Raw genomic sequence first — 24,977 nt, 5'->3', positions numbered from 1 at the left:
CCAAACCCACTCCCTTTAAATAACCAGTCTCATTAATTTCTGGTTTATCCTTCCTATGTTTAATTTTTCATAAAGGAAGAGATTCTTTTTCATATTTCCCCTTTTATCTTATACAAAATGCATCATAATTTAAATATTCTTTTGCATTTTGTTTAACAACATACCAAGAAGTTACTCTATATCAGTTTATAGAGATCTTCTTCATTCTTTTTTCTTTTCTAGCTTTCTTGAGATAGAATTGACATATGACATTGTGTAAGTTTAAGATGTACAATGTGTTGATTTGATTTCCTCATTCTTTTTCACTGCTGCACAGAACATCAGTGTGTGGATGTATAATAATTTATTTGGTCACTCTCAAATGTTTCCAATATTTTGCTGCCATGAATAACCTTGTATGTGTGTTTTTGTATTGTTGGAGGTATATTCTCAATTTCTAGAAGTTGGACTGCTGGGTCAATATGCAGTTTTGGTAGATATTGCAAAATTTCTCTGCAAAAGGATTGTGCCAATTCACATTCCTAGCTGCAATTTGTGAGAGTACTTCTTCCCCATAGTCTCACCACAGAATGTGGGGGTCATAATTTTTACTTTTTATCAGTCTGATAGGTGACAAATGGTATCTCAGGGTAGTTTAAGTATGCTTTTTAAAATTATGATAGGATTAAATATTTTTCAGAGTTAAGGACCATTTTTATAATATTTTTATTGTAAAATGTTGGTTCATATTTTCTCCCCATTTTTCTATCAGGTTTTGTTATTATTTTCCCTGAAATTAAAATCTAGTAAAATACAACATAAAATTTACCGTTTTAACCATTTTTTAAATTTATTTTTAAAAAATATTTTATTTATTTATTTGAGAGAGAGAGAGCGTGCACGAGTGGGGGGGCGGAGGGGCAGAGGGAGAGGGAGAGAGAATCTAAAGCAGACTCCCTGCTGAGCATGGAGTCCGACACGGGGCTTGATCCCATGACCCTGAGATCATGACCTGAGCTGAAACAAAGAGTTGGATGCTCAACGGACTGAGCCACCCAGGCGCCCGCATCTTAACCATTTCTAAGTGTACAATTCAGTGGTGTTTCTTCACATAGTTGTGTAACCAATCTCTAGAACTTTTCATCTTGCAAAACTGAAACTGAATACTCACTAAACAACTCCCCATTTCTCTTTTCCCTAAGTCCCTGGCAACTACCATTCTATTGTCTGTTTCTATGAATTGGATTACTCTAGATACCTCATATAAGTGGAATTATATATTTGTTTTTTGTCATTGGCTTATTTCATTCAGCATAATGTCTTCAAATTTCATCTATCCCTTACATTTTTAAGCATTCTTTATACTTTGAGATATATGTTGCAAATCTTTTGTCCCAGATTGTCAGTTGTCTTTTGATCATTTTTATTGTGATTTTTTTTGCCATGTAAACATTTTAATTTTTATGTAGTCAGAATTTGTCAGCCGTTTTTTGTTTTGTTTTGTTTTGTTTTGTATCTGGAACTTGAATCATAGCTAGAAAGTTTTCCTCTACCCTCAATTATAGCAGAATTTATCCATTTTTTTGTCCTTGTGTAGTTTTATTGTTTAATTTAAATTCTTGATGTATTTGGAATTTACTCTTGTGTATGGTGGAAGGTATGGATTAAATTTCTCTTTTTCCAAATGGCTAACCAGTTGTCCCAGAGCTATTTTTTTAAAATATTCATCTTTGAGATACCACATTTATCATATGCCAAATTTTTCTACATACTGGGCCTATTTCTGGACTTTCTTTTTTTTTCCTGCTAGTTCATCTATCCAAGCTCCTGTACCACACTGTTTTAATTAGAGAGATCTTATAGTATGTTTTAATGTTTCCTAGGGCTAGTCCTCCCTTGTAGATACTCTTTCTCAGGAATTTCTTGGCTATTCTCACATGTTTATTTTTCCACATGAACTTTAGGCTCAACAAGTCTAGTTCTATAAAAATGTATGTGGATATTTTTATTGGGATTACATTAAATTAATTTTGAGACAAACTTAAATTTTCATGTTAAAATATCTTTACCAAGATTAAGTATTGTCTTTCTACTTGTATTTGTCTATTTTTGTCAGATTACTTATTGTTACAGGAGAATTTATAAAATTATGCTGCTATTGTACCAGAATATAATCTCCAAGAGACCAAGGGCTTTGTCTTTGTTTACTGGAACAATGAATATTTGTTGAATGAAGAAATAAGTTAAACAAAGGATCTTTGTTTTGCCTTGAGAAAATGAAAAGTATACAAAGAACATTAATTTGGCAAGAACTCATCAAAAATAAAGAAAAATATAAAGTGGTTTCTTTGAAAAGACAGAGCAAAATGTTTTCCTGCCCAGACACCTGACCTCCAGTGAATTTATAGTTCATACATGAGGGCTCCAGAAGAGCATGATTTATTCTTCCAGGTATTAAAAGTTGAGGGATTGCCTTCTGTATCTAGTTCATTCATGCTTCATCTACAAAGCCCCTTTTATGAAGTATATGACATTTCACCTACTAGAAATTCATTTTGGCTGCTACCACATACGGGTCCAGTGGGAAGAACCTCTAGACTTGTCACCCTGCCTTCACTTCCCTGGCAGAGCTCCCTCCTCCAGCCCTGACTGCTTTCATCCAGGACACAGAGCCGTTGTGATTGCAGGTTAGCCATGTAACAGTGACATGAAATTCAGGGACACCTGCTGTATATTGTTGATGTGCTTCAGAAGTAGAGGTCTATATTGCTTAGAGCCCTTTGCCCAACATAAAGGTTCTAAATAATCCCTTTCTCCTCTTCCCAGTTCCTGTTACTCTTTAGGTTTCCCTATTTGAATCCTTTGAGGCTATGAACTTCTGTTTGGTCCACCACTCCAGGCCCTCCATTCCCTTCAGTCCCCCTTTTTACTCTCCAGAAATCCAGGGTCCTTTCCTGCTTGAGGTTCTGGTATGCCTAAATCAACTTGTTTTTGTGATTATCTCACACTATCCTGGAGGTGACCAATTGGTTCTTACTCTACTCAGATGCCCCCCTCCAGATTAAATTCTAATCGGTTCTGTTTCTGCCCCACCCCTTGGGTATGCTGTATTGGAGCCCCTCTCTGTTTCTTCTGGTTTCATGTAGCTGCTAGCTTTCTGTTCGTATCCACACCCTATAGCCTTTTCTCCTCTTTCTTTTTTCTTGATCATTATTCTGTTCTCCTTTTAAACCACACACATATTGCCCACAAGAAAGTCATATTTTTTCCCTAGTTGAGACATTATTTGTTTTTTGTTTTACAATACTGTATTCCTATTCAGAGTCCCAACAAGCTTGCATGTTAAATTCATAGTACATTCTTAAATATGAGAGACAACCTAATTTATTTTTATTGTCTATTTAAGATACTGATGGGTCTGCATTTCTATGTTATTTTAATACAGAAAACCGTAGGCTCCAACCCTGGTTTGAGTGAAGAGATTATTACAAGATTAGTTTTCTCAAGTGTAAAATGCAGATTTGGTTGGGAAAAAACCACCATGGTAATATTTTAAATTAATCAGCTTGATTAAATATTCTAAAATACTTAATAATATTCAGCCATAATTTATTGCTGTTATTTCCTGTCATTCTTGGTTGTTTTATCAATTGTGTACCTTTGTGCTAGAGTTCATAGTTGCCAGTTTCTGACTGCTTAATGGATTAATGTTACATATTTCAATGTTTGAGTGGATAATACATGGGCACACCCAGCTTCCCTAGCCCACTCTTTGGTCCCAATTTCCAATTCTTATTCATTCAATAAATATAAACTGAGCACTTAAAAAATGGTTTCTTTGTAGGTCATACTTTTGGGTAAAATGTTTTTATTTTGAAAACATGTTATTTTTCAGAATACTTCTATTCTGAAAAAAATGTTGTCTTGAATAGACAGAGCTCAGGAGTTACACTGAAATACTACACCATTTAGAACACTTTATTTTTTCTTATTATATTCTCAGTTCAACTATATTTATATGAAGCAATGTGTAGAAAGCAGTCCTATAGTCCCTATTCAGCAGGAATGGCTGGATCACATGTTAATGCTGATACCTGAGTCTTTAAAAGAAGGGAAAGAAAGAGAAGAACTCATGAAAAGTCTCATAAATGAGGTGTCAAGTGACTTTGAAAAAAGCATGAAGAGGTATCTGGGTAAGTAGCATTTAACACATACCAAGCTTCTTTGACTTCTGTTCTCCACCCCTCCAATCACAAGTAGAAATATGAATAATGAACATCTATGTATTTAGCTATATGTATTTCTTAGATATTATTTTAATTTAAAGTTTTTATTTTGAGGGGTACCTCGTTGGCTCAGTCGGTAGAGCATATGATTGTTGAGCCTGGGGTTGTAGGTTTGAGCCCCACATAGGCCCTTTACCTACACCCCTTGGGTGTAGAGATTACTTTAAAAAAATGAAATCTACTTTATTTTTTTCAATTTAATTTAATTTAATTTTTTATTAACATATAATGTATTATTTGTTTCAGAGGTACAGGTCTGTGATTCATCAGTCTTACACAATTCACAGCACTCACCATAGCACATACCCTCCCCAGTGTCCACCACCCAGCCACCCCATCCCTCCCACCCACCTCCACTCGAGCAACCCTTTGTTTCCCGAGATTAAGAGTCTCATATGGTTTGTCTCCCTCTCTGGTTTCATCTTGTTTCATTTTTCCCTCCATTCCCCTATGATCCTCTGTCTTTTTTCTCAAATTCCTCATATCAGTGAGATCATATGATACTTGCCTTTCTCTGACTGACTTATTTCGCTTAGCATAATACCATCCACATCGTTGCAAATGGCAAGATTTCATTTCTTTGATGGCTGCATAATATTCCATTGTGTATGTGTGTGTGTCTGTGTGTGTGTGTGTGTGTGTGTGTGTGTGTGTGTGTACACCATATCTTCTTTATCCATTCATCTGTTGTTGGACATCTAGGCTCTTTCCATAGTTTGGCTATTGTGGACATTGCTGCTATAAACATTGGGGTGCACGTGCCCCTTCAGATCACTACATTTGTATCTTTTTTTTTAAGATTTTATTTATTTATTCATGAGAGACAGAGAGAGAGAGAGGCAGAGGGAGAAGCAGGCTCCCAAGGAGCAGGGAGCCCGATGCGGGACTTGATCCCAGGATCCTGGGATCATGACCTGAGCCGAAGGCAGACGCTTAACCATCTGAGCCACCCAGGCGCCCCTACATTTGTATCTTTGGGGTAAATACCCAGTAGTACAATTGCTGGGTCGTAGGGTAGCTCCCTTTTCAACTTTTTGAGGAACCTTCATACTGTTTTCCAGAGTGGTTGCATCAGCTTGCATTCCCACCAACAGTGTAGGAGGGTTCCGCTTTCTCTGCATCCTTGCCAAATCTGTCATTTCCTGACTTGTTAATTTTAGCCATTCTGACTGGCATGAGGTGGTATCTCATTGAGGTTTTGATTTGGATTTCCCTGATGCCGAGTGATGTTGAGCATTTTTTCATGTGTCTGTTGGCCATTTGCAGAAATGTCTGTTCATGTCTTCTGCCCATTTCTTGATTGGATTCTTTGTTCTTTGGGTATTGAGTTTGATAAGTTCTTTGTAGATTTTGGATACTAGCCCTTTATCTGATATGTCATTTGCAAATATCTTCTCTCATTCTGTTGGTTGTCTTTTGTTTTGTTTTTTTTTTAAAGATTTTTTATTTATTCATTTGTCAGAGAGAGAGAGAGAGAGAGAGAGAGAGAGCACAAGCAGAGGGAGAAGCAGGCTCCCTGCTAAGCAAGGAGGCCGATGTGGGACTCGATCCCAGGACCCCGGGATTGTGACCTGAGCTGAAGGCAGATGCTTAACCGACTGAGCCACCCAGGCGTCCCTGTCTTTTGGTCTTGTTGACTGTTTCCTTTGCTGTGCAAAAGCTTTTTATCTTGATGAAATCCCAATAGTTCATTTTTGCCCTTGCTTCCCTTGCCTTTGGGGATGTTTCTAGGAAGAAGTTGCTGCGGCTGAGGTCGAAGAGGTTGTTGCCTGTGTTCTCCTCAAGGATTTTGATGGATTCCTGCCTCACATTTAATTCTTTCAATCATTTTGAGTCTATTTTTGTGTGTGGTGTAAGAAATGGTCCAGTTTCATTCTTCTGCATGTGGCTGTCCAATTTTCCCAACACCATTTCTTCAACAGAAGAGACTGTCTTTTTTCCATTGGACATTCTTTCCTGCTTTGTCAAAGATGAGTTGACCATAGAGTTGAGGGTCCATTTCCAGGCTCTCTATTCTGTTCCATTGATCTGTGTGTCTGTTTTTGTGCCAGTACCATACTGTCTTGATGATTACAGCTTTGTAATAGAGCTTGAAGTCTGGAATTGTGATGCCGCCAGCTTTGCTTTTCATTTTCAACATTCCTCTGGCTATTCGGGGTCTCTTCTGGTTCCATACAAATTTTAGGATTATTTGTTCCATTTCTTTGAAAAAAGTGGATGGTATTTTGATAGGGATTGGAGTAAATGTGTAGATTGCTCTAGGTAGCAAAGACATTTTTACAATATTTGTTCTTCCAATCTAACAGTATGGGACGTTTTTCCATTTCTTTGTGTCTTCTTCAATTTCTTTCATGAGTATTCTATAGTTTTCTGAGTACAGATCCTTTGCTTCTTTGGTTAAATTTATTCCTAGGTATCTTATGGTTTTGGGTGCAACTGTAAATGGGATCGACTCCTTAATTTCTCTTTCTTCTGTTTTGTTGGTGGTGTATAGAAATGCAACTGATTTCTGTGCATTGATTTTATATCCTGCCACTTCACTGAATTCCTGTATGAGTTCTAGCAGTTTTGGGGTGGAGTCTTTTGGGTTTTCCACATAAAGTATCATATCATCTGCAAAAAGTTAGAGCTTCACTTCTTACTGATTCAGATGCCTTTTATTTCTTTTTGTTGTCTGATTGCCGAGGCTAAGACTTCTAGTACAATGCTGAATAGCAGTGGTGATAGTGGACATCCCTGCCGCATTCCTGACCTTAGGGGAAAAGCTCTCAGTTTTTCCCCATTGAGTATGATATTCATTGTGGGTTTTTCATAGATGGCTTTTATGATATTGAGATATGTACCCTCTATCCCTATACTCTGAAGAATTTTGATCAAGAAAGGATGCTGTACTTTGTCAAATGCTTTTTCTGCATCTATTGAGAGGATCATATGGTTCTTGTTCTTTCTTTTATTAATGTATTTTATCACATTGATTGATCTGCGGATGTTGAACCAAACTTGCAGCCCAGGAATACATCCCAGTTGGTCGTGGTGAATAATCCTTTTAATGTACTGTTGGATCCTACTGGCTGGTATTTTGGTGAGAATTTTTGCATCCATGTTGATCAGGGATATTGGTCTGTAGTTCTCCTTTTTGACGGGGTCTTTGTCTGGTTTTGGGATCAAGGGAATGCTGGCCTCATAAAATGAGTTTGGAAGTTTTCCTTCCATTTCTATTTTTTTGGGACAGTTTCAGAAGAATAGGTATTAATTCTTCTTTAAATGTTTGGTAGAATTCCCCGGGAAGCTATCTGGTCCTGGGCTCTTGTTTGTTGGGAGATTTTTGATTACGGCTTCAATTTCCCTACCGATTATGGGTCTGTTCAGGTTTTCTCTTTCTTCCTGGTTCAGTTTTGGTAGTTTATACATCTCTAGGAATGCATCCATTTCTTCCAGATTTTCTAATTGGTTGGCATATAGTTGCTCATAATATGTTCTAATAATTGTTTGTATTTCTTTGGTTTTGGTTGTGATTTCTCCTCTTCATTCATGGTTTTATTTATTTGGGCTCTTTCTCTTTTCTTTTTGATAAGTCTGGCCAGGGGTTTATCAATCTTATTAATTCTTTCAAAAAACCAGCTCCTAGTTTCATTGATCTGTTCTACTGTTCTTTTGGTTTCCATTTCATTGATTTCTGCTCTGATCTTTATTCTCTTCTCCTGCTGGATTTAGGCTTTATTTGCTGTTCTTTTTCCAGATTCTTTATGTATAAGGTTAGGTTGTGTATTTGAGACCTATCTTGTTTCTTGAGAAAGGCTTGTATTGCTATATACTTCCCTCTTAGGATGGCCTTTGCTGCATCCCAAAGGTTTTGAACAGTTGTGTTTTCATTTTCATTTGTTTCCATGAAGTTTTAAAATCCTTCTTTAATTTCCTGGTTGACCCATTCATTCTTTAGCTGCTCTTTAGTAGTATGCTCTTTAGCCTCCATGTATTTGAGTTCTTTCCAACTTTCCTCTGTGATTGAGTTCTAGTTTCAAAGTATTGTGGTCTGAAAATATGCAGGGAATGATCCCAATCTTTTGGTACCGGTTGAGACCTGATTTGTGACCCAGGATGTAATCTATTCTGGATTGTGTTCCTTGTGCACTCAAGAAGAATGTGTATTCTGTTGCTTTGGGATGGAATGTTCTGAATATATCTGTGAAGTCCATCTAGTCTAGTGTGTCATTTAAGGCCTTTATTTCCTTGTTGATCTTTTGCTTAGATGATCTGTCCATTTCAGTGAGGGGGTGTTAAATTCCCCTACTATTATTGTATTATTGTTGATGTGTTTCTTTGATTTTGTTATTAATTGGCTAATATAATTGGCTACTCCCATGTTAGGGGCATAGATATTTATAATTTTTAGATCCTCTTGTTGGATAGACACTTCAAGTATGATGTGGTGTCCTTCCTCATCTCTTATTATAGTCTTTGGTTTAAAATCTTAATTTGTCTGATATAAGGATTGCTATCCCAGCTTTCTTTTGATGTCCATTTGCATGGTAAATGGTTTTCCACCCCCTCACTTTCAATCTGGAGGTGTCTTTGGGTCTCAAATGAGTCTCTTGCAGACAACATATCGATGGGTCTTGTTTTTCTATCCAATCTGATACCCCGTGTCTTTTGATTGGGGCATTTAGCCCATTTACATTCAGGGTAACTATTGAAAGATATGAATTTAGTGCCATTGTATTGCCTGTAAGGTGATTGTTACTGTATATCGTCTCTGTTCCTTTGTGGTCTATGTTACTTTTAGGCTCTCTCTTTGCTTAGAGGACCCCTTTCAGTATTTCTTGTAGGGCTGGTTTGGTGTTAACAAATTCTTTTAGTTTTTCTTTGTCCTGGAAGCTTATCTTATCTCTCCTTCTATTTTCAATGACAGCCTAGCTGGATATTCTTGGCTGCATATTTTTCTCGTTTAGTGCTCTGAATATATCATACCAGTCCTTCCTGGCCTGCCAGGTCTCTGTGGATAGGTCTGCTGCCAATCTAATGTTTCTCCCATTGTAGGTTACAGACCTCTTGTCCTGAGGTGCTTTCAGGATTTTCTCTTTGTCTCTGAGACTTGTGAGTGTTACTATTAGATGTCAGACTGTTGACCTATTTTTATTGATTTTGAGGGGGGTTCTTTGTGCCTCCTGGATTTTGATGCCTGTTTCCTTCCCCAAATTGGGGAAATTCTCCACTATAATTTGCTCCAGTATATCTTCTGCCCCTCTCTTTCTTCTCTTTCTGGGATCCCAATTTGTTCTAATATTGCTTTGTCTTATGGTATCACTTTTCTCTCAAATTCTCCCCTCATGTTCCAGTAATTGTTCATTTCTCCTTTTCTCAGCTTCTTTATTCTCCATCATTTGGTGTTCTATATCACTCATTCTCTCTTCTGCCTCATTTATCCTAGGATTTAGAGCCTCCATTCTTGATTGCACCTCATTAATAGCCTTTTTGATTTTGACTTGGTTAGATTTTAGTTCTTTTATTTCTCCAGAAAGGGATTCTCTAGTATCTTCTATGCTTTTTTCAAGCCCAGCTAGTATTTTTATAGTTGTCATTCTGAACTCTAGTTCCGACATCTTACTAATGTCTGTACTGATTAAGTCCCTGGTAGTTGGTACTATGTCTTGTTCTTTTTGAGGTGAGTTTTTCCATCTTGTCATTTTGTTCAGAGAAGAATAGATGAATGAGAGAACAAAATGCTAAAAGGGTAACTACAACCCCAGAAAAATATACATGAAACAAATCAGAAGAGACCTGAAACTGGGAGGAAAAGAAAGGGGGGGGAAAAAAAGAATATGATCAGGCTGGTGAATAGAACAGAGTCACACACTAGATTTTGGTTGTATTTTGGTCTGTTAGAAGAAATTGCCTCCCAAAATTTTAAAGAAAGAAAAAAATATATATATACACAAATAAGGGTAAATACGATGAAGGGATGGAATATGACTGTAAAGATGAAAATTTAAAAAGATTTTCAAAAAGGAATTGATAAGCTGGTTGAAAAAAGAACGAAAAAATTAAGAAAAAAAAGCAAATGTGATCAGGCAGGAGACTAGGACAAAGTCATACACTAGATTTAGGGTATATTTTGGTCTGTTAGAAGAAACTGTATCCCAAAATTTTAAAGAACGAAAAACTTATATATATACACAAAAAATAGGTTAAATACAATGAACGGATAGAATATGGGTGTAAAATGAAAATTAAAAAAAGATTTTAAAAAACGAATTGATAAGATGTTGGTTGAAAAAGGAAAGAAGAAAAATTCAACAAAAAAACAAAAAAAAAATAAAATTAACTTTGAAAGACTAAAGAATCATGGGGAAAAAGCCATGAATTCTATGTGCTGTATTCCCCTAGCACTGGAGTTCTGCCCTTCTCATTGATCGATAAACTTGGTCTTGGCTGGCTGTGCTTGCTCATCTTCTGGGGGTGGGGCCTGTTGCCATGGTTCCCAAATGTCTTTGTCGGAGGCAGAATTGCCTCGCCCTTGCCAGGTCTGGGCTAAGTAATCTGATCGGGTTTGCTCTTCAGAGCTTTTGTTCCCTGCAAGCTCTCAGTACAGCTTTGGAGGATGAGAGTGAAGATGGTGGCCTCCCAATCTCCACCCGGGAGGAGCTGAGAACTCAGGGCCCCACTCCTCAGTGCACCCCCAGAGAAAAGCAGTCAGTCACTCCCGTGTCCCCGGTCTCCGGTCGCACTCCATGCTCACCCGGCCTGTGGCCGAGCGTTGCTATCTCTGGCACCCGACCCCGTGTGGAGTCTCCAAACCCAGCAGATCCCTGCGGTGCGCTCCCGCGCCGCTCCTCCTGGGGGAGGAAGGGGAGTCTCCCCGGATCTGCTGCTTGTTGGGTCCCTGCTGGAGGAGCCGTGGCCCGACTGTGCCACAGATCACAGTTTATGGCAACCCCGAGCTGAGAGCCCGCGCCTCGGCTCCGTCTCTGCAGCCGGCTTCCCCACTCTGACACCTGGGAGCTCTGCCGCACTCAGGCATGCCTGGTCCCTCTGTGACCCCGAGGGTCCTGAGACCACACTGTCCCAACGAGGGTTCCAATCCCCTGCTTAGCCACTGGGGCGATGTCCCTCAGCGGAGCAGACTTCTAAAAGTTCCGATTTCGTGCTCTGCTGCTGGTACCAGGCTGATGGAGGCCCCCTCCCCCTCCATCTATCTTCCTGAATATCGCCTTGGATTCACTTCTGTGCATGTCCTACCTTCCAGAAGGTGGTCACTTTTCTGTTCATAGAATTGCTGCTATTCTTCCCTTCACTCTCCTGTTGAGTTTGTAGGTGTTGAGAATGGTTTGATAACTGTCTAGCTGAATTCCTGGGACCAGTGGAAATTTAGGTCTCCTCCTCCTCCTCCATCTTGCTCCTCTCAAAATCTACTTTAAAAAAAGTTTTTATTTTGAGCTTATTATCCAGTCAAAATCTTGTAATTCAAGGGAACTTTGTGTAATTTTTATGTGCTTATTAGCTAATAGCTTTTTGATTTTTCTCTTTGTCTTTATGCCTGTAGTTATACTGTTTACAGAATTATAAAAAATATTACTGTATTTAGGGAGGTTTATTAGGGATTTAACATTTGCAGTTTTTATTGGAATAAGTTTTTAAGTGGACTTTGAGTAGATAGAATGCAAAAAAACTAAAGACTTAAAGCTTTCCCATATCTGAATTCACACCCAAAGTAACACCAAATAGTACCAAGAACTTGCTTTTTTTCAAATAAAGGAATTTTTTTCTTCTCACTTTAATGCTCAATAAACTATGTTTTCCAATATCAAAAGTTAGAAACTTTTGTTTGAGTAGGATTTGCAAGGGTTTTCAAGAAATATTAATGCATATATATGTTTTAGTGAGGAGTGTTCTCGTGAAACCTCCAGTTAAATGGCTTGAAGATGAAGGAGGCCCTTTACCTACATCCCCTGAGTGAGTAAATTATTATTTAAAGATTGATTTATTTCTTTGAGAGAGAGAGGGCATGAGCAGGGGGAGTGGCAGAGGGAGAGAGAGAGAGAGAATCCCAAGTAGACTCCCTGCCCAGCGCAAGGCCCAATGCAGGGCTGTTCCCACAATCCCGAGATCATGACCCCAGTCTAAATCAAGAGTCGGAGGCTCAAACAACTGAGACATCCAGGTGCCCCAGTAAGTTATTTTGAAAACAGAATTGCATCTAGGTTTTGATAACAGATTAAAAATAAGCTGATCTTACATTTAAGTCTAGAATTGTGAAGCTCAAAGGTACTTTGAATACATCTAAAAAATAGCACTACTGGGTATTTTTTTCCCCTGAAGGTGTCCTTGCTCTGAACTTGTCTATTTGCTGCTTACACAATTAGGGGAACCCTTACGGATGTATAGGTCAATGTGGCCTTAAGTAAGCTTTGGTGTATGCCAGACAGATTTCTTCATCCTTTCTCCCCAGTTCCAAGGACTGAGTTCCTTTATCTCTACCCATGGTAACTGACCCAGAGCACAGTGGAAGTTAGCAGGGCACTCCCACCTGGCCCGTCAGTCTGCCTTACCCACAAGTGGTCTCTGTCCTCTCTGAAGATAATGCACTTTCAAGATCTTGATGCATTTTTATTACATGCATGTCTCCTAAAGCTTCCATTGCTGACCATATTTTCCTCTTCTCTTGCTTTATGCTAATTCCATGTCATAACTATTATTTCCTAAAATTTAGAGTATATTGTTTGAATCCTGTTTGATATGGTGTTTTGCTTTTCCAGAGGACTGGATTATTCTAATCCTTGGCATTCTAGCTATGTGCAGACCAGAAATCAAATATCAGCTAATTTGCACATTGTTCATCCAACTATGAAAATATTGCTGGATCTTGGTTATACGATGTTTTCCAATTCCGTTTTGCTAGATTTAACAGGGATTAGGTAAAATCTCATATTTATTCTAACATTTAAGATTTGAATGTTGCTTGCTTGAGTCTTTATATTTTGACTGCATACATTTTAAAAATTGATAAGTCTTGAGAACTTTTCTTTAGATTAAAAAAATTTAAATTTATCTTATTTTTAAAAAGAATTGTGTATTAAGACCAGTATTTATCATTTGCTTTAAATCATTTCTATTTTTCTTATAAATAGAGCTAAAGGGCCAATTGATTGTGAATCACTGAGAAATGATCTATCAATACAAGCTAAAAAGGCAGAAGAGAAGATAATGAACACATGGTATCCAAAGGTTATAAATCTTTTTACCAAGAAGGAAACTCTAGAAGCTATCAAACCTGAAAAATTGGATGCATTTTATAACTGTGTTTCCACACTTATGTCAAATCAGGTAAATATGTTCTATATATCTTAAATAATAATGTTAATAAGAGTAGTTCTTATTTTACTTTATTATTTTTTAAGTTTTTATTTAAATTCCAGTTAACATACAGTGTAATATTAGTTTCAGGTGAACAATACAGTGATTCAACACTTCCATACATCACCCGGTGCTTATCAGGACTAGTGCACTCCTTGATCCCCATCGCCTGTTTAACCCATTCCTCCACCCCCCTCCTTCTGGTTACCATCAGTTCTCTATAGTTAAGAGTCTGTTTCTTGGTTTGCCTCTTTTTTCCCTTTTGCTCATTTGTTTTGTTTCTTAAATTCCACATATGAGTGAAATTGTATGGAATCTGGTATCTGTGTTTCTCTGACTGACTTATTTCACTTAGCATTATACTCTCTGGCTCCATCCAGGTCATAGCAAATGGCAAGATTTCATTCTTTTTTATGGCTGAGTAATATTCATCTCTGTGTGTGTGTGTGTGTATATATATACATATATGTATATATATACACACACCACATCGTCTTTATCCTTTTATCTATCTATGAACATTTGGGCTGCTTCCATAATTTGACTATTGTAGACAATGCTGGTATAAACATCAGGGTGCATGTATCCCTTTAAATTAGTATTTTTGTATTCTTTGGGTAAATGCCTAGTAGTGCAATTGCTGGATTGTAGGGTAGTTCTATTTTTAACTTTTTGAGGAACCTCCATACTGTTTTCCACAGTGGCTGCACCAGTTTGCATTCCCACCAACAGTGCAAGATGGTTCCCCTTTCTCCACATCTTCCCCAACAGCTGTTGTTTCTTATGTTGTTGATTTTAGCCATTCTGACAGGTGTGAGGTGATATCTCATTGTAGTTTTGATTTGTATTTCCCTGATGATCAGTGATGGTGAGCATATTTTCATGTGTCTGTTAGTCATCTGTATGTCTTCTTTGGAGAAATGTCTATGTCTTCTGCCCATTTCTTAATTGGATTATTCATTTTTGGGGTGTTGAGTTTAAAACTGATGTTTTAGTTTATTATTTTATTTATTTATTTTTAAAGATTTTATTTATTTATTTGACAGAGAAACACACAGCGAGAGAGGGAACACAGGCAGGGGGAGTGAGAGAGGGAGAAGCAGGCTTCCCGCGGAGCAAGGAGCTGGATGTGGGACTCGACCCCAGGACCCTGGGACCATGACCTGAGCCGAAGGCAGATGCTTAGTGACTGAGCCACCCAGGCGCCCCTTAGTTTATTATTTTAAATAAAATTCTATTTAGACATAGTGCTAGGTAATTATTTTGAAATAAAAATATTTTTACAGTAATTTTGTTTAAATTAGTTTAGCATAAAAATACTTTTCTGAGGCAATATCTGAAGCAATCTAAAATGAAAAGAAAGTCTAGAAGTATGTGTCAATATTATGAGTGATTACTGGGCTCATGCTTAAAGGCTATCAACTAATTATCCATAGCTTTATTGGAGAATATTAACAAAGGACTATCCTAGTAAATATCTTTTTGAACATATGAAATCCCAAGTGGGTTTGTTCTCATTTTTTTCTCAAAAAAATCTTGGTTTGAAATGGAATTGATCATCTTTAAAGAAAATATTAATTTATATTTTGTATTTATGGGCTCCTCAAATTTTTGCTATTGTAGAAATACAATTCTATAAAAATGGTTTTGAATAAAAACTTTCCCTTTTGGAAAATATCTCCAAAGATTCCATAAATTTTTCTTTTTCTTTTTTTTATGACAGAAGAATTTGTTTTTATTTCTTTCCACAGTGAAAACAGCTTTCCCCAATTATATAGGTAAAACCTACTTATTGTTAAAAAATGAAAAATGGGTACTTATTTACCCAAATATATTAGTAATTGTTAAAATTTTAGAAGATGTGAAAGGCACTCAGGGAACAGAGAATTATTTCCAATTCCTTTTAATATCAGTCTCTCATAGTTGATCCATGAGCTTAGCCTCTTGTTTGTCTAATGCAGCATATTCAGCTTCTATTTCTTCAGCTTCGGGATCTCGTGAGAATACCATTTGTGATTCCAGATTGAGAGCCAAATCTTAGGTGGTGTTGCTTTTCAGCACAATCACAAGGAGTGTCTTTATTTTCATTCTCAGCAAACAAGTCTCCTCCGTGTTTTCCTAAAAGCTGGACACAGGGTTTCACCCCTGAGGCAGCAGCATAGTGCAGGGGTGTTTTGTTGTTGTTGTTGTCGTCAACGGCATCAATAGCTGCTCTCTCATATTCTCCTTGGTCAAGTTTTGCTCCTTTCCATATTAAGGTCATCTGCAGACAATCTGCTCTTCTGAAATCATCTGCGGGCCGTGCTAAGCGAGGATGAAGGGCTCCTTCAGATATCATAATTTGAGGTCCCATACCTAACAAATGCATAGATGTTTCATTGTGCACATTCCGTTTATTTGGATTTCCATCTCTACCAAAAAGAAAAGTCCCTAGTATTCTGTTCATCCCATGTCTAGCAGCACAGTGTAATGGAGTATTGTGCTGGTAGGGCTCCCCGTAAGATGTATTTGGATTAAGGGATTCTTTCAGCTGAGGGTTTTTTTTCATAAATTTGGCAGGCCAGGTTTTTAATCACCATTGATGAGTGCTTTACGGAATTTGGTAGTTGTATTTCCCATGTTTTCTTTTGGTCTTTTTTTCTTGATAGGCAGTGGCACTTTTTTCCTTCCCACTTCATGAAAGTTTCTGCAACATGTTTCGCATTGGTTACTTCCTGGGCTGAGGGTAAGGGTCAGATGGACCCCGCAGCTCTGTAGTTCTGCCACCGCCGTGGCAGCCTCTGCCTCTCGCGCGGAGCAGGTGACTTCAGGTACCAACACAGGCGGGCGTCCCCTCCTCGCCGGCCCGAGGGCGCCCTCCAGGTGGAGGCTGCTGGGGCTGAGGGAGCGCACTAGAGGCCCGCGAGGATCGCTGCGTGAGACGGAAGCATCCGCGCCGAGGCTAAGACTGGTTGGGTGCCCACCATCTCTCTCTGGCCAACGCGCCGCCTCATTCAAGGGAGGGGAAGAGGGAGGCGGTGGCTTTTGCCTCCGCCTCGCGGTCAAGTCCGGCTCATGCTCAAGCCTTGCGCGCGCACAAGCAGCCCCCACAAATTTTTCAATGTATCCTTAAAAGGACACGTTTAATATCTAGTATATAACCCTGTGATTAACATACATGACTTCCTTTTTACCTTTATCCTCTTAAGAGGACTATGATTATTTGATAAGAAGTAGAGATGGGGAACATTTTGAAGATGGTTTTAGATCTATATTTATCTGCTTGGCTAAATTTCCAATAGCTGTTTCTACATAAGAATGCATCATTCAGGGGCACCTGGGTGGCTCAGTAGGTTGAGCATCCTATGCTTGGTTTCAGCTCAAGTCATGATCTCAGGGTTGTGAGATGGAGCCCCGGTCCGGCTATACACTCAGTGTGGAGTGGGCTTGAGATTCTCTCTCCCTTTGCCCCTCCCCACCATCTTGAAAATAAATAAAATCTTTTTATTTAAAAAAAAAGAATGCATTATTCATTCTTTGGTAACTTACTGTGCACATTTCTCAGTTCCAGTGGCTTCACCCTCACTTAGTGATGTGCTGGAAATCCGGCTTTGGGGATGGGGGAGAAAAGCCCTAATTTGTAGTGTTTGCCAATTTCCTGGTGTAAATATTCCCACCGTGGTGCTTTTCAACCATCCAAGGGTTTAGTAACTGGGTCTTAGAAGTCTTGATTATTTAACAGTTGACTAGGAGATAGCTCTGTACCACTGTCCCTCACCTCATGTGCATGTCACCTCATAACACCCTAACCCTCAGGTGTCTGGCCTCTCCTCCCATTAGTCTTCACCATGTTGTTTAGTTTTCTGTACCAGGAAAAGAAATGCTAAAGAATGTGGAAAATTCTAGTTGCCATATTAAGATTGTTGATATTCTATAAAAAAATTAAAGTTTGCATATATTGTTCTATTTATTATTTTACACCAAATTTAGTAGGAACATATTGTGCTGAATGAAGAAAATTGTGAGGACTAAACAGACTGATAGAATGCCTTAATTATAGGTAATAGCTCACTGATTTTGAACTAAAGGTTAAAGGTTGAATTTGTACATTCTAAAGTAGTAATTTATATCATGCAGCTAAAGGATTTCTTAAAGAGAACTGTAGAAGGATTTGTGAAACTCTTTGACCAAGAAGATCAACGTGGGCTGCCAATATTTAAGATGGAATTGACATTTGATGATGATAAAATGGAATTTTATCCTACCTTTCAAGATTTGGAAGATGTTGTTTTGGGTTTGGTAGAGCGGATAACTGAAGCTCTACAGGTATTCTTCCATCCTTATCCAGTGGGTTTCTATATATGGGTCTCTTTCAAAATTTTCAATGGAGTTGAAACTATAAAGTGGACATGTACATAAAATGTTATAACTCTGTTTTATTTCCATCCCCCAAGTTATTTTAAGTTAGAAAATACTTTCTCCTTGATAAAGTTCCCTGGCTAGAAATGATGTTTTCCTTCTTAGAACTTTTATTACAGTTAGGAATTGGTATTTATGTGTCCATTTCATCTTCTCTACATAGTTGTGAGCTTCTTAAGGACAAGATCCATGTGATGTTTGTTCCTTCTACTTTCTAGTATAATCACTTAGACATTATAGTGATTCAATAAAAAGTTGTTGAATGATAGAAAACTAACTCAAGTTTTTATATTAGAGTACAAACTATATAATTCTATTTTATTTTATTATTTTTTAAGGTTTTATTTTTAAGTAATCTCTACACCCAACGTGGGGCTCAAACTCCCAACCCCCAAGATCAAGAGTTGCATGCTATACCGACTGAGACAGCCAGGTGCCCCAAACTATACAATTTTAAATCATGATTTTGCATCGAGTTATCTTTTTTTGGACCATTGAAATCTGAAAAGAATGTTTAAAAATATTGTATAGGATCTATGTATAGACCAATTGCACAGATATTTGTTTCAAAAATTGTCATTTTAATTTTTGTTAGAATGTCCAAACAGTTCCCTCTTGGCTATCAGGAACTTCACCAACTGTAAATCTTGACACACAACTTCCTGAACATGTGTTACAATGGGCTCTTACTACATTGAAGTTGGCAGTACATCATAACTCAGAAGGTGCAAGAAAACATTATGAGACATACGGTATATATCACATATGTAGTATTATACCTTTTATCATAAAAGAATACCATTTTTATTTTAGCTGGACATTGGTCAAGTATTTGGTTGTCTGGGGCTGTCGTGAAAAAAGCAGGAAGAGCCAGAAGTCAGCATTGGCATGGCTTTTGGCAGAATCAAAGATCACACTCAAGAAACTTGAATTCTGTTGTTTAGTCCAAAGGGTGAATGTTAACAGGAACAGAGTAATAAAGCAAAAAAGCAGAGAGAAGAGATGTTGGAATAAGGAGAAAGCTAAATCAAGTTTTAAATTAAGATAATTTTTAATTTTGAAGAGTAGTTTTTTTAAAAAAAGATTTTATTTTTATTTATTTATTTGAGAGAGAGTGAGAAAGAGAGCACAAGAGGGAGTAGGGTCAGAAGGAGAAGCAGACTCCCTACCAAACAGGGAGCCCGATGCTGGACTCCATCCCGGGACTCTGGGATCATGACCTGAGCCGAAGGCGGTTGCTTAACCAACTGAGCCACCCAGGCGCCTTGAAGAATAGTTTTTTTTAAATTTTTTTAAAAGATTTTATTTATTATTTATTTGAGAGAGAATGAGAGATAGAGAGCACGAGAGGGAAGAGGGTCAGAGGGAGAAGCAGACTCTCTGCTGAGCAGGGAGCCCGATGTGGGACTCGATCCCGGGACTCCAGGATCATGACCTGAGCCGAAGGCAGTTGCTTAACCAACTGAGCCACCCAGGCGCCCCCTGAAGAATAGTTTTGAAGAGACTGCAGCTCAGTTTTACAGTCTCTTCAAGGGTGTGTGGGGTCAGTATAGTTATTTAACATTCTCTTAATCAACACCTTCTATTAACTGGCTTATCTGTACCTCTAAGTTATTGTAAGATCATTACATACACTATTTTCTTTATTTTAAAATGCCACGTTTAACCTGGTTTGCTTGTTAAGTCTATTTTTTTCTATTCCTGTTAATATATGTTAATTATTAATAATATTTAATTGAATAGTCTACTTCTTTCCATGATCATATTAAAAAGCACTTTATCTTTTTGAATGGGTCTTATTGAGATTTAAATTAGATTATTAATTTTCAGTTGAAAAATACAATTGGCTTCTTGATGGGACTGCAGATGAGATGATAGAGACTTTTCAGGCAGAAGATCATACTTTTGATGAATACACAGAGGTAAGTGGTAATTCTGTTTTTCATTAACGCCTTGACTTTCTTTTTTTTAATTAGGGTTTTTTTCTGGAAAGTAAATGTTTCAACTAAAGTTAATAGAATTTCTTATTCAGAATACCATTTTAATAAGCTTATAGGTTAACTACACAATTTCTTTAGTGATTCATTTACTCATTCATTGCTTCAACAATCACATTCAGACATCTAGCAAGATTTTGGTGACATAAAGATAAATAATACATACACCTTGTCCTGAGGAGCTTATATTTGGCCTGGAAGCCAGACATAGGAGTAACCACTATGACATGTGGACGTAAGTACTGGAATGGAAATGTGTACAAAATGTTGTGGAAGCAAAGATGAGGGAATGATTGTTTCTGCTTTGGAAGATTGGTGAAGGTTTCTTGAAGAAGTGAAAAGTGAACTAGGCTTTGAAGTAGATATTCATAGGTGGAGAAGAGAGGGACTGTAACATGAACAAAGACCAAAAGGGTTTAGGGGTGTTCAGAGACTATCAAATGAACCAAAACAGCTGTAGAACAGGTAACATAGGAATGCAGTACATGGCTGGTTTAGAATATGAAGTTGGAAATATAAGTCGGAGCCATGTGGGACAATTTTAGGGTATCTTTGCTCAAGAGTTTGTATTTTGTTTTGAAGGTTTTTAGCTGTGCAAGTAATATACTTGGATCTGAATTTTAAATCCTTTTTTTTTTTAATTTTAAGTTTATAGAAAGATTTTTCAGTCTTGCCTCAGAAATAATGCTTTTGCCTCAGTGGGTTCATTACCCTATGGTGCGTTTGGATTGTGAAGATTTGAAGATAGGCCTAACAAACAAAGCAAAAACCTTTGCAAACATATTATTAAACGATATAGCTTCAAAACATAGAAAAGAAAATGAAAGGTAAGTAGAAGTATTGCTAAACTCAGAATTATAGAGCTAAAAGAAATATTTTGCTAATAATAACTCTTGTTAAAATATGAGGGGCATCTGGCTGGCTCAGTTGGAAGAGCATGCGACTCTTCATCTCAGGGTTGTGAGTTCGATCCCCACATTGGGTGTAGAGATTAGTTAAAATAAATAAATAAATAAACTAACTTTAAAAAATTTTTAATATAAGTACTTATAACTTCTCTTCATAGCTGACTCCTTTTTAAAAAAGATTTTATTTATTTATTTTTATGAGAGAGAGAGAGAGCATGAGTGGTGGGGAGGGGCAGAGGGAGAGGCAGACTCCTTGCTGAGCAGGGAGCCCGATGCAGGACTCAATCCCAGGACCCTGGGATCATGGCCTGAGCCGAAGGCAGACGCTTAACCGACTAAGCCACCCAGGCACCCCTCATAGCTGCCTCCTAAGGAGTTTTCCTTTGTAGTCCTGATGGTCTGGTTTTTGTTTGATACTATTTGAGGGTTGTTTTGAGGCAACCCAGGATTTTTTTAAAAAAAGAAATTGAAATAAACCAGTGTTTGAATACAGGTTGCATGAAAATGGAGAGAATATAGACTCTCAATGATATTGAGAAGATCTGGGATTGTTCCTGACCCTAATATTTACTTTTGTGTCACCCAGCTTATTTTCGTCATCTGTAAAATAGAGACGGCAATGCTTGCTTTGCAGAGTGGCTGTGAAGTTAGATTCACAAACCAGTGCCCTGCTATCTGAATAGGTCATGCAGATAGTTTTATTTGTCTCATGCTGTGTTTTATTTTGTTTAAACACATTTTGAGTTGGCTATCAACATTTCAAAATTAGAAGATTTTACACACACACACACACACACACACACACACACACACACACACACACAATCCAGATCTTTTACTTTTCTTGAAAAAGTGGGAAGACCATGCCATGTTGGGCCTTCAGTGGTAAATGGAGCTGAGAAGCAGTTTTCATTTTAGGCAGGGAATGTGTCCTTTGGTTTTTTCACCCACTGCTCAAGCAACTCATCATCCAACTCATTTAACTTATTTGTTGCCTGTTTGTAACATCTGTAAAGATTAAAACCAATATATATAAAGCACTAGGCATAGTGCTTGGAACACGATACTCAAGCAATGTTAGCTAGTATGTTTATTTTCCCAGAAGCAATGTGAGAAAATCCTGTGCTTTGGAATCTGAAAGACCTGGATTTGAATCCTGGCTCTGTGATGAACTAGTTCTGTGACTCTAGGCAAGTTATTTCATTTCTCTGAGCCTCAGTTTCCTGCTGTGCCAGCTGTAAAATTAATCCCCTCCTTGCAGGACTAATGTTAGCATCACAGATAACATTTGTAAAGCATCTGGCACAAGGCTTGGCATAGAATAGGTGCCCAATTAAGGGAGCTATCACATCAATAAATATTTTTAAGTGAATAAAAATATATGGCTGTCAAAAGTCAAGTATTGTCAGGTATACTTTGTACAAAAGTCTACTCCTATACAAAAATATATCAAAGATGGCAAAGCATCCATTTCTAACAATCCCATTGAATATCAGGAACGATGACAATGCCATAATCAAAAAATGATTTATGTTTAACATGACTTTGGGATTTATTTTTGGAGTATGTGTGACTTTTCTGGAAAATTCTATTACTTCCAACAAAATAATTTTATCTTACTATAAACCCATGACATAAGAGCTGCTGAAAAGTTATTCAGATTCCTCTGTCTAGTTCATTCTTTAATTCTTTTCTATTTAAATTCTGTACTTGAGGTAGATAACATCAAAAGGAGGAAATGTGTGCCCCTAAGTAAAGTACAATTTATTAAATAAATTAATAATAATTAAAGAGCAGTTTGCTTGCTCACAGTTTGGTTTAACATCTGCTTGGGCCACCTTGCTCTCAATCAATTTGTTTGCCTCCTTGTCTTTTGCTGTAATGTCTCTCCCCAAGGGTCTTAGATTCTGTTCTAGCAAGAAGAAAGTGCCCCCATAGGATCTCCTGTCTTTTTGTCATTATCCACTTTAATGCATCCCTCCTAAATTTTTGATAATCAAGACTGAACTATCAAGCCCTACACTATCTAATTCCTGCTCACCTTTCCAGCTTCATGTGATATCACCTTCTTTGTTTTCATATTGGCCTGCTTGCTATTCCTAAGTACGCTCTGTATCACACTGCTTACTTAACTGGGTGTTCAAGAGAGTTAAAGAGATCTGCAGAAAAAAAATTTTAATATACCCTAACTTCCACATGAAAATGTTACCTCAGTTTTGTAGATTTTGTAGATGTAAGATGTATGCTGGGTTATATCAGATAAGTTGTCCTTAAATGTTTTAAAACATCTTAGTGATTTAATATTTTGAGGCTATCACAGTTCATATTTTACAATAATCATAATAACACACATGTATTGAGTATGACACGGCATTAATTACCATAGCCATAGTAAAGCAGAGTATTATGTCAGTATTTGCAGCGAATTTGAAGCAATTAAAGAGCATGCATTAAAAGTCCCTGAGACAACAGAAGAGATGATGGATCTGATATCTTATATAGAAAAAGCCCGGACTACAGGGATTCAAGAGTTGGTTTTACGGATCAAGGTAAGAATCTTTTAATTTACATATTTTAAATTAGTCTCTTTTTATTGTGAAAGATGATAAACATATTGAAAAATGTATAAAACATAAAAAAAGTAGTTATAAGGTGCCTACCTATATTGCCATGACCGAAGGTAAGAAATAGGATATTGCCTGTACCCCTGAATCCCTCTGCATGTGACTTTCTGATCATAACTGCTTCTCTCCCTCTCTCCCCTAGAGGTTTTCCCTTGGTTTCTACAGTAATCACACATTTTTATTCTTTAGTCCCACCAACTATGTGTTCATCCTCAAACAACATGGGCTTAAAATTTTTTCCTTCTTTTATAATTTCTACATTTAGTAGTATGCTTATGCCTACCCCAGCAGAGTACAATATTCATCTGTATTGTACTCTAATTTTTTGTTTAAAATGTGAAATATAACACACATATCCAAAATTGCATAAAGCATAAATTGTGCAATTTAAAATATTATAAAGTAAACACCCCATAATTATCACCCAGGGAAGAGATAGAACCTTGCCAACACACTAGTAGTTCATCACAGTCTCCTCTTTTTCTTGGATGTAAACACTATCCTAACTTTTATAGTAATCACTTCCTTGCACTTCTGTAGAGTTTTACCATCTAAATATGCATTCCTAATCAATATAACTAATTCTTGTCTCATTTGGATCTTTACATAAATAGTCATACTGTTTCTATTCTTTTGCATCTTGTCAACATTGTTTCTTAACTTTATTTTCATTGCCGTTTTATATTCACTATCATATAACCATATAATAATTTGTTATTTTAGTTTTATTGTTCTGGATATTTGGTTTGTTTCTACTTATGTTATTAATAGCAATGCTGCTGGGAACATTTCTCATGTATATATTCATGCATTTTTCCCAGGTATTATAACACATATTTACTTTCACCTTTACTAGCTAAGGCAAAACTCTTTTCTAAAGTAGTTCCAATTTTATACTCCTATCAGCAGTGTCTAAGAGTCCTATTGTTTTACACCTTACTTATGCTTGCTATTGTGAGATATTTTAAATTTGCTAGGCTGTTCTCTTAACTATAGAGAACAAACTGATGGTTACCAAGGGGGGGAGGTGAGTGCGGATGGGTGAGTGAAATAGAGATGGGGATTAAGGAGTGCACTTGTGATGAGCACAGGGTGATATATGGAAGTCCTGAATTAGTATATTATGCACCTGAAACTAATATTATATTGTATGCTAACTAACTGGATTTTAAATAAAAACTTTAAAAAAAGAAAAAGGAAGAAAATTTCTGTTCTGTTAGGTGGAAATCATTGTATTTTTAATTTGCATTTTATTGAAAACAAATGAATTTGAACACTTTTTGTATGCTTTTTAAAAATAATTTTTGTGTGAAGATGTCAATGCTACCTAGAGCAATCTACACATTCAATGCAATCCCCATCAAAATACCATCCACTTTTTTCAAAGAAATGGAACAAATAATCCTAAAATTTGTATGGAACCAGAAGAGACCC

General features: G+C 37.3%; 1 protein-coding gene across 1 annotated transcript in view; it reads left to right on the top strand.

Annotated features, from left to right (window-relative positions):
* Positions 1-24,977, top strand: part of DNAH12 (dynein axonemal heavy chain 12) — a 233,005-nt gene that overhangs the window by 15,728 nt on the left and 192,300 nt on the right. The window contains exons 5-13 of the mRNA XM_025885603.2: positions 3,983-4,172; positions 12,143-12,215; positions 13,019-13,177; positions 13,391-13,586; positions 17,733-17,921; positions 18,610-18,766; positions 19,845-19,936; positions 20,660-20,838; positions 23,333-23,468. Coding sequence (XP_025741388.2) covers positions 3,983-4,172; positions 12,143-12,215; positions 13,019-13,177; positions 13,391-13,586; positions 17,733-17,921; positions 18,610-18,766; positions 19,845-19,936; positions 20,660-20,838; positions 23,333-23,468 — 1,371 coding nt within the window. The remainder of the gene's footprint in view (positions 1-3,982; positions 4,173-12,142; positions 12,216-13,018; positions 13,178-13,390; positions 13,587-17,732; positions 17,922-18,609; positions 18,767-19,844; positions 19,937-20,659; positions 20,839-23,332; positions 23,469-24,977) is intronic.

Source organism: Callorhinus ursinus, unplaced genomic scaffold (genome assembly GCF_003265705.2).
Source record: "Callorhinus ursinus isolate GAN/ISIS: 27379988/994484 unplaced genomic scaffold, GSC_fseal_2.0 scaffold15, whole genome shotgun sequence".
Lineage (NCBI taxonomy): Eukaryota > Metazoa > Chordata > Mammalia > Carnivora > Otariidae > Callorhinus > Callorhinus ursinus.
This window is presented reverse-complemented; position numbering and strand designations above follow the sequence as displayed.